Source organism: Rhipicephalus microplus, chromosome 8 (assembly GCF_043290135.1).
Source record: "Rhipicephalus microplus isolate Deutch F79 chromosome 8, USDA_Rmic, whole genome shotgun sequence".
Taxonomy (NCBI): Eukaryota; Metazoa; Arthropoda; class Arachnida; order Ixodida; family Ixodidae; genus Rhipicephalus; species Rhipicephalus microplus.
Genome location: NC_134707.1, coordinates 133,386,017 through 133,402,181, shown reverse-complemented (window position 1 = coordinate 133,402,181; position 16,165 = coordinate 133,386,017). Strand labels below are relative to the sequence as shown.

Below are 16,165 nucleotides of genomic sequence, written 5' to 3'. Positions count from 1 at the left end.
GTGTGATGTTTCTCCGCATCGAAGATGATCCTTCACCGCACGTGAGGTCTTCCGTCACTGTGCTTGCTGATCTCTCACTTGCAGTCTCAGCAGGTATGATCAAGCTGGTTTCATTACCTTGCGGAGGCGCAGTTCCAGACGCTGTGCGCGACATTCGGACGTTGTCCTCACTGCTCCAGCAGCTGGAAAACCACATGACTGAGACGCCTGAAGTTGCAAGTCCGTCGAAAACAGTGTCATTGTTGCAGCATATCGGCTCCTTATTGAATGAACTGTCTCAAGACAGTGACACGACCGAAGAACACAGTGCTTTGTTTTGTTTGCTAAATGGGCAAATAGCTTTCGCACTCGCTGCCCCCATTCGTCGCTACAGTGCTGAAACATTAGTGTTTCTGGCATCCTGCACTCCATATCTCCGCACGCCTATAACTTTGCCAGATCAGCGTCGACGTTGACTTTACCCCATCCTTCAACCCTGCGCCGCGTTTGTTCCAAGTATGGAGACGATCCACTGAAGGAGCAAAACGAAGCGAACTTCTTCTCCTACATTCGAGAAAAAGTGAAGTGCATGGAGCCGCACGAAAAGACGGTGACGCTAATGGTTGATGAAATTCATATCAAGCCATACTTCTATTATAAAGGGGGCAGCATAGTTGGATCTGCAGTCAATTCTCAAGAGGCAGCCACAACCGCTCATGTTTTCATGCTGCAGTCGCTCTTGTCATCAAACAAAGATGTGCTTCACATTCTTCCTGTTGCTAAAATTACCGCCGAAATTCTACATGAGTTCTGCAAGAAAGTAATTTTAGAAGTGGAAGCTATGTGCCTCTGGGTCATTGCTGTAATTACCGACAACAATTCCCTCAACCGGAAAATGATGTCGTTTTTCTCAGAGAAACAGGAAGTAAGCATTGTATATCCTCATCCAGCTGACAACAATCGGCCTCTGTTTTATATCGTAGACCCTGTGCACATACTGAAATGCATCAGGAACAACTGGAGGAATAAAAAAAACGAAGGAATATGCTCTTACTTTCCTGAAGTTAGCCTGTCAGGAATATTGCCCGACGGGCCGCCCAGAATGAAAGCAGCATCATTTGAAGCCGTACGGCAGCTGTATGCACTGGAGCAGACATCGCTTCTCAAGCTTGGCTACAAGCTAAATAAATTCCAAGGCAGTCAATCCAACACCAATGGAGAGACAAAATGTAAAGTTGGTGTTAAATGTCATTAATCCGTTAGTATCAAACGCACTTGAGACGCGTGGCGATGCCCTTTTTGAAACCACATGTGCCAGTTCAACAGCTCTCTTCATAAACATCATATCGACGTGGTGGAAAATCGTCAACGTGAAGACCCCTTCGAAAGGTCACCGACTAAACGACACCCTTCAAAATCCAGTGAATTCTACGGTGGATCAACAGCTGGTTTTCCTTAGTGGCATGGTAGACTGGCTGGATGCTTGGAGCAGCGTCAACATGAGCCGTGGCTGCTTGACAAGGGAAACACATTCTCCGTTCAGACTCACTTGCTACTCCCTTGTTGAGCGGTCGCGGTACTGTTTAGAAGAACTGAAGTTCAAGTATGTCTTGCTGGAAAAATTTCAAACTGACACTCTTGAAGATCGCTTCGGTCGCTACCGTAAGCTTGCTGGTGCACAATATCATGTTTCCGTGAGGCAGCGTCTGGAGTCTGAAAAGAAAATTCGTCTGCAAAAGCTGCTGATGCTTCCGCAGCCAGACATCAGCAGCGAAAGTCACACACAAGTATCGCAACATAACTTCTCTGTTCACATCTCAAATGATGAAATTTCCAACCCAGAGCATGACATGGAGGTCGTTGCTTATATCGCTAGATATTGTGCTCATTCAGCTCTGAAGAAGCTGTCATGCGCATTTTGCAGCAGCGTGCTCGTCCTGGAGAGCAGGAACATAGATGTGGAAGGTAACACAATGATTGACAACTTGTCAAGAGGAAGCTTAAAGTTTCCGCAGCCATGTACTGTGCACATGGTGCTGGTCGCTTGTTGTCGAAAAGCTCACCAAGGGAGAGAATGCAAAGGCGTTCCTCGCGTCGAATAACCAACGTGGCATTGTAAGCTCCATTACCACATCACTTCTAGGAGATGTTGAGCTAGAGACTTGTGAAAATGGCCATACCTCTGAGACTATCGTGCGGCATGTAGTGCGTGTTGCAACAAATGTCGCTCTGAACAACTTTTGTAGACTTCGAAATGACACCATCCAAAGCACCGCGCAAAGAAAGGCAGCTGACAGAAAAATCTAAACCTTGAACAAGAAATGAGGTAGGATGGTTTTAGCCTTTCGTCCTAATAAAACCACTTCTTCAAATGCATTTGTGACTATTACAGTTTGATTACTAAAGTGTAAAGGCAGGCGTAAACAAATGCAGACCACGCAGGAACAAAAAAAGAACAAAAAAAATCACCGGCTTTCAATAAGTGCCCACAGCAGATATAACGAGAACGAGTGGTGACGACGGCCGGGGTGCAGGTGGGCAACTTGCGTGACGTCACGCTCTCCCTGGAGGGGCCTTGTCAATAGTCTAGGTGGTGTTGCACTGGCTCACCGGTGCGCGTTTCTTTCAGTGCACTTGGGCAACACCACCTAGACTATTGACTTGGGAGTGTAAACGTGCTCTTCCAACACCACCTAGACTATAGTCTAGGTGGTGTTGGACGGTGACACCGTTCTTGTCGACGAGCACCGCTTGAAGGAGCTAAGCTTATGGGCGTCTCTTGCAATGTCAGTCCCCAGTCATGACAAGGTGCATTTTAAATGCGACGCATTTCTTAGCGAACTTCGGCTCTTCTGAGCGTATCTATCTATCTATCTATCTATCTATCTATCTATCTATCTATCTATCTATCTATCTATCTATCTATCTATCTATCTATCTATCTATCTATCTATTTATCTATCTATCTATCTATCTATCTATCTAGCCGCCTACGCCTTTTAGCTCTCCTGGCCGTTCCGATAATGGTATCAATACCAAACTTGGTATGGCATAACATGACTCTGTGAAGAACGTATTTCACCAGTTATGACATGAAAATCTTGACATGTATGTCATAAATGTCATGAATTACATTTCATGGTCCTGCAGCTCTTGCAGTAGTTTCGTTCACATGGCATGTTGCAAAACTGGTGTGGTATGACATTATTGCATGACGAACACAAGCGACAGACCCTAACATGAGAATCATGACCTGCGTGCCATGTAACAGCCTGAGTACATGCCATGCTCATGACGCACTCGTGGCCGTTCAGCTAGCGTCACATATACCAAATTTGGCATTACAATACGTGAATGGAGGACGAAGGTATGTGACTGGTGCAAACATGATAATCATGAGATGCGTGTCATGTAACAACATGAATACATGCCACGCTCATGAAGCGCATACGGCTGTTTTGCTAGCTTTACTTATACCAAATTTGGTATTACGGGACGTGAATGGATGTCGAAGGTATGATACTGGTGTGAATATGATAAACATGACATGCGTGTCATGTAACAACATGACTGTATGCTAAGCTCATGATGCGGTCGCGGCCGTTTTGCTAGCTTCACATGTACCAAACGCGGTATTACGTGAAGCCAGTAGATGATGTAAGATGTGACTGGTGCAAACATGATAATCATGAGACGCGTTTCATGTAGGAACATGACTACTTGCCACAGTCAAGGCACTAATACATTTAGACGTGACGCGCTGCGCGTGCTTGCAGGCGTTCATTTTGTCGCGTCACGGCAGCGTTGCCACGGCAGGTGCTGGTCCTGTCATATACTCCAAGGAGCGCGTCGCATTGCGTTGCTTTGACGCATGCGCGTTTCAGCGCGTTCAGTGTATCTCCGTCACGAAAAAGGGTGGACGCAGTGTTGTCTGGGTAACGCATCGGCGCGGAATGCAGCATGTCGCATTTCGCGCCGGTTGCCGTCGGGCCGCGCCGACGGACGCTGGTCGCGCCTGGCGTCAGACTCGCGTTTTTTGCAAACGTAGCGTCGCTGCTCCCAGCATGCGTTCGCGTCAACGCTACATTGGAGTATATTGGATCCTTAATGGTGCACTTGCGGTCATTTTGCTAGCCCCACATTTACCAAATTCGGTGTTACGTGACGTCAATGGATGACGAAGGCATATGACTGGTGCAAACATGATAATCATGACACGAGTGCCATGTAAGAACATGAACACATACCACGTTCATAGCGTGCTCGCGGCCGTTTCGTTAGCTCAACATATACTAAGTTTGGCATCACGTGACGTCAATTGATCACGAAGGTAAACGAAACATTCAAACAGGTTAATAATGACACAGAAATCATGTACGGCATAATATACCTCCACCTCGTAACGTATGGTGATTTTAAAGTGACATATCAAGATTTCTTGTTCGTGCTTCGCATATCACCGATTCCCACTGTACGTGTGTATCTGCCAATTTTTTTCCATTCACTGGAACGAAACAAACGAAAGAAGATGCCTCTGGTTCTAAAACAGCGCCCAATTTAGTAGACCATCCTTGACGCGATAACAGACTTCATGCTAACCAATGAAACGGCGCACGCTGAGAGGTAGATTTGATTTTTTCGTACTGTCACTCGTTCATAAGGGGTAGTCGCCAGAGCTCGGGAAGATCCTGAGTTTCGCCAACCGGGGTGAAACTCGGCCTATACTGCATAGCGCCCAAGTGCTCCATTCTGCTATTAGTAATTGCCGGTAACGGTGCTTACATATGAATATGGAAGTGTCCATGTATCTTGCTTAAATCAGAAATTGCGCTTGCCATTCGCCTGCAGCGCTGACAGTGACAAACAAATGGTGATGCAAGCCGTCGCTAGGTGCCATCTGGCAATTATGATGCGGCATCCGGTCCGTTCAATTGTTATTGGCAACATCCGATTTTAGTTTAAAACACTGGCTGAGCCTGAGCGCGCATAATTTGATAATGTTTCAAGAAAATAGCCACGGATACAGTGTTGCCGAAGCGTCAGACTGCAAGGCTAAATCAAATTTAAGAGTTAGTCTAAACTTTACGTGCGAAACAGCGTATGACGATGACGTGATGAAACTCAGAGGCTCCAGCACCTGTGGATGAAGCTACGTTATTGTTTTTGCCAAAGTTGCCATCTGTTCCCTTTACTGAACCAACGCGTACGTGCACACGTCGGGGAGAGTGCAGCAGGCGACGCGCCGCCGGATGAATACATCATGAAGAATGTAAGTCGTCCCTTCTGGCCATTGGGCCCTGTAATCTCTATATTGCTAAAGCGAACTTCTAAGATGGCGCAGACTTGCGAGTGGAAGTTGCTAGGCTAGCTCATTTGGACATTTCACACAGTGAAAGTGCCACACGACCGACGTTTAAGAGAAGGGGACACATACCAAACACTTAGATGTGAAGCAGATCTTTGGCTAGCCTGTGTAACGCTGTCCCTCCGTCCTTACCGCTTCCCTTGCCGCCGGTGTTGGAGCAGTGCCATGTAGCTCATTCTCTCCTAGCAGTGTGTGGCGACGTCTCTTTCCCTCGCCTGTCACGTGCTTGCCGCATGTCAGCTCTCTCTCGCTTCACTATCTCCACTTCTCGCAAAGCTTGAGCCAACGCCGACTAAATTTCAAGGCCAAAAGGCTGCCACAGTGACGTCCGAGGGTGGGGGCCCAGTTACGCCGTGAACGCGGCGGAAAGCCTGCGTTTCGTTCATGTTTTAGGAGAACCAACGCTCCCGCTCTCGCAGCTGCTGCGGCTTGATTGGGCTGAATAAAAGATGTGGAAAAAAAGTCTTACTGAGCATGCTCAGTTGTGCAACTGGGCCCCCAACCTCTGACGTCACTGCGCCAGCCTTTCGGCCTTCAAATTTAGTCGGCGTTGCTTGAGCCCACTCCTCACGTGGCCATCATCTCACCCGCGCCACCTTTCTCCATCTGTCGGTGATATGCAACGGGCAAGCAGGTGCGCGCGCTGCGCACACCTCGAGAATTTCGCAGTGCCGACAATGTGGACAGCGCACCGCTGCTTGGCGCAAAATTGCGACGAAAAGCGGGACGCCGTCGAGGCATGTTTTCCACTAGTGTGTGCGTACGTTTCCAGGTGGTCGCCCGCGTTGGTAGGGTTAGCGAAGTTGATCGCGTTCGCGAAAGGCGACGTCAACAGCGATGGCGCGCGAGCTAAGTAAGCCGAACGAAAGCGTCGGCAGTGGAAGAGAAGCGACACCAATGAGGTGCGAGCCAAGAATACCCCTCCTAGAAAAAAATGGCAGCATATCCACGGTGTGGATGATGGAGAGTGGGGCGAAGCATCCGTCCGTGTTTCGTTCTTGCTTCCGTCCGTCCGTGCGTCCATCCATGCGTCCACCCATGCGTCGATCCGCCCGTGCGTGCGTGCGTCTGTACGTGCGTCTGCACGTCCATCCATGCGTCCGTCCATGCGCTCGTTCATGCATCCACCCTGCGTCCACCCATGCATCCATCCGTTCGTGCAGCCAACCGTGCGTCCGTCCATGCATCTGTCTGTGTGTCGAGTCGTCCATCTAGTGCCCCACTCCAAGTACAACAATCTCGCATCTTTTCATTATATATTCCGCATATAGAAGCACCGCCATCCAGCAGACATTCCAAGGACTAAACGAGAAGTGGCACACGCACACTTTCTTATGGCAGTCGCTTCGTGTCTACTTCCCACCTTTAACCACCTCGAGTTCATGGTATATACTAGTTCACTGTATTCATGGCACTGCGGCTCAACGCTCGCTAAACCTTTCTGAAACAAAGGAGGCTACGTCCAGCAAGTATAAGGTAGCAATCTTTTCTTGTCAGATACTGCTCAATGTACATGCCAATGGCTGCTAATGGGTAATGAGAGACAGAAGAATTTGGCTTTTAGTTAAAGCGAACGCTGCGATTTTTTTATTGTTCAACAACGCACAGGAGAAATCTCCCACCGGCACCCCCTTGAAGGTCAAAGCGTAAGACATGTTACGTACTACGAGGGACGAACGGGTGCCGCTTTGAGAAGCTTAGCCCCTAAAACTATGCCTGGAACGTCGCTTTCTTTTCAATTGGGAGCCTCCTGCCAGCACGCAATCTCTGAGGCCATGCCTCCTGCCTTGTGTTGCGACCCGTTCCCGCGTGAGACCGCTCGCCTCCGCACCGCTCGGTCACGTGACATTATTGTACCGCTCTGTCACGTGTCATGACGGCTGCTCGAAGGCGACTGTGAGAGCATTACTGTGTTCGCAGGGGGCTGCCATCAGAGACGCTCGCCTTCATACTAAATGAGGAGAATAAAATCAGAAGGTTGGGCAGCGCGTTCGCGCCTCCCGTTCCAGACATAATTTTTTGGGGAGGCGTTGACCAAGAACACCGATCGCGTTCGAGAATACAGGTAGCACTCGCGTAACACGGACGAGACGCGAGCCAAGGAAGCCGAGCGCAAGCGTCTTCAAGGCGTCCCACCTCCTGAGTTTTTGCGTTTCAAATAATCGTTTACCCATGAAAACGCTACACAGAATTACGCTTCAAACCATTCTTCCCACACCCGCGTCAACGACCGTTTCAACTGGGTCAACGCCTTGCAGACCGCTGCTGTTTTGCCTTCCATCCGGATTCATAGCGATGGTCCATAGCTTTTTAGGGGCGAAGGTCCTTAAGCCGAGGGTCGTGCGTCCGCGATGCATGTAGTGGTAGTAGTAGCCATAGTAGTAGCCTTTCGTTTAGTCCAGATGGGCGAATGGATGGACGCACAGACGAACAGATAGACAAGCAGATGGGCGGATGCACGGACGAATGCACAGATTGACGTAGGGATGAACAGACGCTTGGACACATGGACAGACGGACACACGAACAAATGTATGGATGAACGTACGCACGGATAGTCGCAAGGATGGTCGCACGGAGGGATGCATGGACGTTTCGCCCCACTCATCAACATTCACTCCTTGAATATGCTGTAGTTTGTTTGTCTTCTAGTCTGGGTAAAAGTGTGTACGCTTTTTATTACGTTGCTGACAGGCGCTGCACTATGACAAAGCTCGGGGAAAAAACACTTTGGATTGTAAGAGATTTTTCTATAAGAGAATGCAAAATATACGTGTGAGAAGAAAAACCTATACGATTTAGCCAATAAAGCACATTCATAGATGACGAACGGACAAATTTCTGGCAGAATACTGACCAACTGTTGACTGCGCCACCGTCGAGTCACCGTAATAGCTCTGTTGTAAAGCTGGGTCGTATTCTGATTCTTCAACACCGCCGGAAATGTCGTATCCGCTCAGGTATGCAGCATCTTGATCTGTAAGAAGACATGGACTTTGCTTTAGAGTAGAACGTCTCTATAAAATAAAAACCAGAAATACGCATGCAGTGCCTAAAGAAGGGGGCGAAGTTTCATAGCTTTGAACCCTTCTACCTTTGTGTTGTGCGAAAGTGAGGAATTCAGTTTCCCCGCAATGATGGAGCTCAACATACTATAGCAACGAACTGCAGTGGTGAAGAAATAATGCTGCCAGCTTTCGAAGTCGATATCTTGCAACTCTACAGGACACGGGTGTAAGACAATATGGCCGCTCCGAGAAGAAATGTGCTTTAGGCACAGTCCTGTTGCCTTGAGAGTGCAGCACGCAGAAGAGTACAAAGGTTTGTGCGCTGTGCTTGCGGGGATAGACTGCGTGCCAGCGATTGTGCCTGGGCCTTTAGTGGAAGCCCACAGGTGCTGTTTGAATAAGCTACCCGCCTCCCATTGTCATTTCGCATTCATTCATGACGGGTGCGCTGTTTTTTGTCTGCCTGAGCACACAATGTTGCGTCTTAGACGCAGGGGAAAGGGAGGATGTTATTTTCAATCATCTATCAAGTGATGGTCGCAAGCCAGCTGGTTTGATCTCTGCTTCAATAGCATTTGAAGTAAAAGTGCTTATGCACTTTTAAACCTTGGTAGAACGTATGTGCTGGAGGATGTTATCGATTTGTACTTTATATGCAAGCCGACGGCGATGGCGATGGTGAAAACCCGAACCCGGTCAGAGCGTCAATGTAACTGCTGTGGCAAGGAATGACATGCTGACATATACAATATGGTGGGGCGCTTGCTTCTCACAATCACCTGTCTTTGGACCCTGGCTCTCTGGTGAAAGTGGGAAGCAAGGCTTTCCTAGACGCTACATCAAAGGTTCACCAATGCCATTGTCAAACATAGCTTTGCGTTAAACCTGCACTTTGAGAAATTCACACATTCGAAGGGAGGATGAAGAATTGAGGGATATAGAAGTGAATTAGGATTCACATAAAAAATTTCAAGCTGCTCGATACTTGCAGCGTTCGGCTCAATCGCATATGATCGCCGAAAAGAACACTCAAAAGGAGCGCAAACCACAACAGTTGCAGCTCGACAACCCCGCTCACTGTTCAAATACAAGGGATTCACCTCGAAAACAACGAACGCACAGGTATGACCAGGAAGTTTTTGAATACGAACCATTACTTTGCGTATTGCAGGCAATTGATCTATCTATCTATCTATCTATCTATCTATCTATCTATCTATCTATCTATCTATCTATCGATCTATCTATCTAGCCACCAACGACTTTTCGCTTTCTCAGTCATTTCGATAATGGTATCAATACCAAAATTTGTATGGCTTAACGTGACTGTATGATAAGCAAAAAAAAAACTAGTGATAACTTGAAAATTATGATATGTATGTAATGAATGTAATGATATACATTTCTTGGTCTTGCTGCTCTTGTGCTGGTTTCGTTGACGAGACATATTTTAAAACTGGTATGGCATGACATGACTGCTTGGCAAACGTGACAGACCTTCAGGTGGAAATCATGACATGGATGTCATGTAAGTCATGAGTCATGACTACACGCCACCGTAATGGTGCACTCGTGGTCGTTTCGCTGGCTTCACAAATACCAAAGTCGGATTACGGGACGTGAATGATTGACGATGGTATAATATCACTGGTGCAAACATGATAATCATGAGATGCTTGTCATGTTGAAACTTGACCACATGCCACACTCATCAATCGGTCACGGCCGTTTCGCGAGCTTCACATACATAAAATTTTCTAATATATACTAGAGAAAACTGGCGCTAGTGTATACAAGAGCAGCAACGCACGGCGCTTCAGCGAGCAAGGTAATGACGGGTAGTACACACATGTGTGTAATTTCGTTCTTCTGGGCTGCTTCTGGCTCCGTGTGGGTTCGTGTGGCTTGGAGCTGTTTTCTCACAAAACAAACTTCAACAACACTCCAGTGGTTGCGCTTCACCACCTTATTCTTTTAGGCTTACCATATTGAATCAGGCCCCGCCGCGGTGGTCTAGTGGCTAAGGTACTCGGCTGCTGACCCGCAGGTCGCGGGTTCAATTCCCAGCTGCGGCGGCTGCATTTCCGATGGAGGCGGAAATGTCGTAGGCCCGTGTGCTCAGATTTGGGCGCACGTTAAAGAACCCCAGGTGGTCTAAATTTCCGGAGCCCTCCACTACGGCGTCTCTCATAATCATATGGTGGTTTTGGGACGTTAAACCCCACAAATCAATCAATCATATTGAATCAGACCACAAAGTTTGAAAGGGTTCGTTTTTTTGTGCAAAAAGAAACCGTAACTAGCAATAAACGAAGCCGCAAGTACGATTCGCCGCAAGTGCGAAGACTAGGCAAATGTGTGTACTATACCACCATTACCATGGTCGCTGAACGATCACTTCGCCAGAGTCCCATCTGGTTATTTTTAGGAAACTGTATGTTCACATATAAGTAATTTGGTATTTTGTTACGCGAACGGACCACGAAAATACGAGACTCGTCAAAACATGATAACCATGGCATGCGTGTCATGTAAAAGATGAGTACATGCTACGCAAAAGATCACTACATGCTACGCCATAGCACTCGCGGCCGTTTCGCTAGCTTCACATGTACGATAATTTGTATTAAGTGACACGACTTGATGACGCAGGTAAGTGACAAGTTAAAACACGATAATCTTGATAAGCGTGTTATGTAAAACATCACTACATGCTACGCTCATAGCGTGATTGTTGCCGTTTCGCTAGCTCTACATATATCAAATTTGGTATCACAGGATTAACGACGAAGGTGTATGACCCGTCAAAACATGATAATAATGAAATTCATGTCATGTAAAGCGTCACTATATGCTAGCCCCGCCGCGGTGGTCTAGTGGCTAGGGTAATCGGCTGCTGACCTGCGGGTCGCGGGTTCAAATCCCGACTGCGGCGGCTGCAATTCCGATGGAGGCGGAAATGTGGTAGGCCCGTGTGCTCAGATTTGGGTGCACTTTAAAGAATCCCAGGTGGTCGAAATTTCCGGAGCGCTCTACTACGGCGTCTCTCATAATCAAAAGGTGGTTTTGGGACGTTAAACCCCACAAATCAATCAATCAATCATCACTATATGCTATGCTTATTGCATGCTCGTGGCTGTTTTGCTAGCTTCACATATACCAGGTTTGGTATCACGTGACGTAAATAGTCGATGAAAGTAAATGGCGCACCTAAATATAACAATAATGACATAAAAGTCATGTACGATGCAATATACATCCACATCATTACGATGTGCTGATTTTAAAGGGGCATATCAACCTTTCTCATTCGTTCTTAGCATATTGTCGACCTCCACAGTACGTGGGACCTGCCATTTTTTTCATTTCTTGAAAACTGCGGTGCGTAAATTGACCCGCCCTCGTGCTGTGCCTTGAGGGGGTGTTCGACACCTCGTGTATCCGGTGATTGAAATCGTGAGTTTGCACAAACACCTTTTGTGCTAGAGCGTTACCTTAAAACGCGCCCTTTGGCCATATCGTGACCTTTGCTGAGTGCCCTACGTGCATGCTGCGTAGCCTACGGAAGCGGATACGAACCCCGGTTGAGTGCATTGACATATTCTCGTTTATTTGTCTTTGTAGCCTTTCAATATATTTTGTGATTAGCGGCTACAGTGACGGCAACAACCTGTCGAGTATGTCGGTGTAATAGCTACCACGATACATGGTGGGGGAGCACTGAAGAGTAAACGCATTGTCACGTTCAGAGTTCATTAAGATACGTTACACATCGGTAACGAGAAAGCATCAGACAGATGATGAAGGCAACAAATGCGATCACACTCGTGTTGTTGCTCCGCAAGCTTGGCTGCAGTTGCCTCTGACTCTCCCTGCATATTTTGTCAATATATTTCTTTCATTCCAACTCTCATCACCGTGACAGTATAATAGCATCGTATGCCTCACATAATTCTTTTTTTTTGGAGGATATATGAGTCTCAGAGCTAATTGCCCTGCCGCAGGTTATTAATCTCGTAGATGAGCATGCGCACACAAGCACTCTCAGACACAATCTAGCGCACGCAAGGACGCAAGCGGGCACGTACAAACACCCACACGTAGTGTCAAGAGTGTACTTATACATGGGACTGTCGTAAAATTGACCTGCAACGTGAAAAAAATACAACATCGAAAGCTGGCCATTGATTAACATGGTCACGATGAGACTATATATGTGACGTTGTCTACACACCTTTTCTAGGGAGAAGAAAAATTGCCGCCACGCTTGGCTGCACGCAGGAATTTAAAAGCTAGCCTCCCCTCTTCAGCAGTGAATTTTTGGTGGTCAACACAGCTTGCGCAGCCCAGAAAGAATTATGGCGGTGCTAAGGGGCAGCTTTTGAAAATGTCTATAGATGGTTTCACCAACGTCTCCCGGTCTTTGGCAACGTTGTGTTTTCACCGAAATACTACCATTCGTAAACATCCTGCTTAGCTACTTCTTGCAAGGTTTTAGCCTTTGTTGTTGGCCGTGGCTGCTTGTGTTTTGATGTATCATGTAAAAATATTATTTCAATCAAGCACACGCAATCTGAAGGGCTGGCGCCACCAAATTTTGAACCTATCCAAAGCTTGTTGTGGAATACCTCTGTATACAAGGACTCTCCTTACGAAGGGTCGGACCCTACAAACACGTACAATATATTTTAATTCATTTCTAAAAGTGTAGCTGAATGCTCACTCTCGTGATCTAGGCCCATCCCTTGCACAACAGCACAGACGTTTGAGAATAGGAGAAGCAACGGCAGTTGTCGTGCTGTCACACCAGGTCTGTAGTGACGTGAGTGACCTCCTCCATCTCCGAAACGAGCGTACCAAGTTTACCAGCAAAGCATCGGTTGCTGTATTACTCGCAGAGTTTCGATCGCTTCTTGGCTAAGTTCTACGCATCGAAACCTGCTAAGGCTTTGCGTTTTGCTGGCTCTTGTCTGGCACCTGTGTGTGAGAGCAGACGAAATTCAGCACAATCCGCGTAACAGCCTTGAGTGATCACGTGGCCAAGCCACCAATGTATCGACGTCACTGCCCAACTACGCGCCGCGAAACCGAAACCGAAAATGGTCCACATAATTAAAGTAATGTTGAATTATTTAGCAGAAATACACGAATCTTGGTGCGTACATCATGCTTATTGGAAGATGAAGGAAACGCTTACAGCAAAGAATACAGCAAAGAAGCCACAAATTTGGTGGCACCATACCTTTAAGCATCGCTCTGTCAAGCCAGAATGCAGTCTGCAAGGTTAAACTAATTTTCTTTGCTAGTAAAAACCTTCTGTTTTTTTAGTTATGACAATTGAAAAAGCGCCTGTATTGCAGCGATCACGCAAGAAAACAGTATAATAATTTGGAGCGCATACCTTGGTTCCCCTCACTTCAGTAAAGGCAATGTAAAGTTCGGCGTAGGCTAATGGCACACAGGTGATGCTCAGACGTTAGACTAGTCAGAGTCCCCGAGTTACCAAAAACACATCGTCCGCTGTCGTCATCTACCCGTGGCAGATAACTGTATACTGACTACTGAGCAAAACGTAAAAACTTACACGTAAAAATCATCACGAATATGCTTCATGTATAGTTTGAGTGACATCAATTATGTGTACTGTTAGAAACAACATGGGACACGAAGCAGCCGCACTCAATACCAATCACCACACAGTACACGTCATGGTGCCCACGTTTTCGTATCGTAAAATAAGATTTTTTTAGAGTGACGTCGGTGAGTGGGCTTCTGCAATTGCCAGCAAATTACTCATCTCAGGGCCTGTCATTCTGCCGCCAATTAACATGACCGCCTATTATATTTTTCAGTGTCAACGTCAGCATGGTAGGATTAGGTGGGTTGAATCTGAAAGTTAGATATATGAACAATTTACTCGTGAATTAACTCCAACAGTTCGCATGACGAAGCCGAAGTTGACGTCATCACATATTGAGTACATTTTATTATTTCTCAGTCATGCGCACATTTCGAATTCCTTGCTATTCTCTACAAAAGTGCCCGGTGTTATACAGGCTCCCAAATGAGCCTATTGTCCTGCGGTTGTGTGCTTAGACGAAAAGACAATGACGTTCGTCTGCAATGAAATTAAAAAGCTAAAGATTCAGGCATGTGAAGTGCGTGTCTTATCCTACGCTTATGATTTCTTCTTTTTTGCTGTTGGTACCAGGAGTGTTAATTTGTTATTGAAAAAACAACTGAAAGCTTTTCTTACACAAGTGGCAGTATGACGAATAAGGATAAAAGCGTCCGTTTGTGGCATGGCACTTGGGAGCTAACGCCTGCTTCTTTTAGAAATATTCAGTGGCTCAGGACGCCTAGCCGTTATGCCAGGGTGCCACTGGACCGACATAAAGACAGCAAAACATTTTGGTTTGAGAAAACAGAGGAACTGCAGGTGACAACTGAAATATGGGGTGATCGGGAATAATCAATTTTATCTTGATCCGCAATATGAAACGTTTTTAGCCACTAAAAATATGTACCTTTTGCAACACATGGTTGCACGCGTAAAAGCATACAGAAAATTCAGAGGGTGTTTTTCTACATTCATCTGGGGCTTTACATGGGAATGCACATCAAGAGTGAATTTGTTTCGGCGAGATAAAAAAGGAGGTCTCTCTTTGTCTCCCCTGTTTCTGAACCAAGTAGTATCTCACTTCATGCTAATAGCAGAACAGGGAGATGTGTTTTTATGTTGGCTGTTTCAAACAGTGTTATTTCATCACACGCCTCACCGGTTTGTATTGTCCGAGAGAGGAAAAAGATACTCCTTGTCGCCGTTCTTTCGCGAAATTGTGTTGTGTCGATTCCTAAGCGCATGGATTTCTCTGGATTATTTTTCCAAAAAAAGCGCCGTCAGAGAGAACTAACTGACCATGTGGCCCTTTATAGATAAATTCTATTGGCTGTGGCATGTCGGTGCACCTCCGCACAGCAAGTTGTCTAGACCTCACGCCATCACGTCTAAAATTCTCCTGGCCAGGTTCTATTGAAGTGTATCTTTCCTGAGCATGCTCTGTTCAGATGCTTTTCACTGCACTTGTCCTGATTGTGGCGATGTTGGTGACTTTGAACACATGCTCCAGTGGTGCCTCTCGTTACGGGGCCTGAGTGGGCTCACGAAAAAGAAATGTGACTTTGCCTTACGTAGCGCAGAAATACTACCGCATCTACGGGCTGTCCAGAGAGCCCACAATGCGGCGGTGAGGCTATATTTCCCCGTTCTTGCGTGGGAGTGGCCCCCGACGTCGTTTTAAAAGAGTAGCGTTTCTCAGGACACCCAAAACTTCTTGTAGATCAATGTTTAAAAAAAGCACTTGGCGGAGATGTTCTAAACGAGTTAAACACATGCGGATATCGCTTAACATACTACATCTAGGAGCCTTGCCTGTGAAAACATGGCTGGAAGACCGAGGAATTTATGTACCATAGGAAATTGTGTGTTTTCTTTGTGATAAGCCAGAAGCTATTGAACATTTAAATATTGATTGTAAGAATGCCGGTTTTTTCTGGGACATATTGCAGAGCACATTAAAGATATATTCACCTTTTAATTTGCACGGAATACGCTTTTTACCCTTTGGAAATTTCACTCAGCATTTCGATGATATATTTTACTTAGTGTACATTCGATATGGCACAGCTTGATAGCTAATAGACATTGTGACGACAGAGTATCATCTGTTCCTGAGTGTGTCTTAGAAATTGTCCAAATGCGTGATGTGTATAAGATGAATGACTGTGATGAAGATGTGACATCTTTGTTTGG

At 46.4% G+C, this 16,165-nt stretch overlaps 1 protein-coding gene across 1 annotated transcript in view; it reads right to left on the bottom strand.

The window, feature by feature from the left end:
• LOC142768377 (uncharacterized) overlaps positions 1-16,165 on the bottom strand; it is a 166,625-nt gene that overhangs the window by 95,413 nt on the left and 55,047 nt on the right. The window contains exon 2 of the mRNA XM_075870348.1: positions 8,202-8,321. Within this exon, the coding sequence (XP_075726463.1) occupies positions 8,202-8,321 (120 nt within the window). The remainder of the gene's footprint in view (positions 1-8,201; positions 8,322-16,165) is intronic.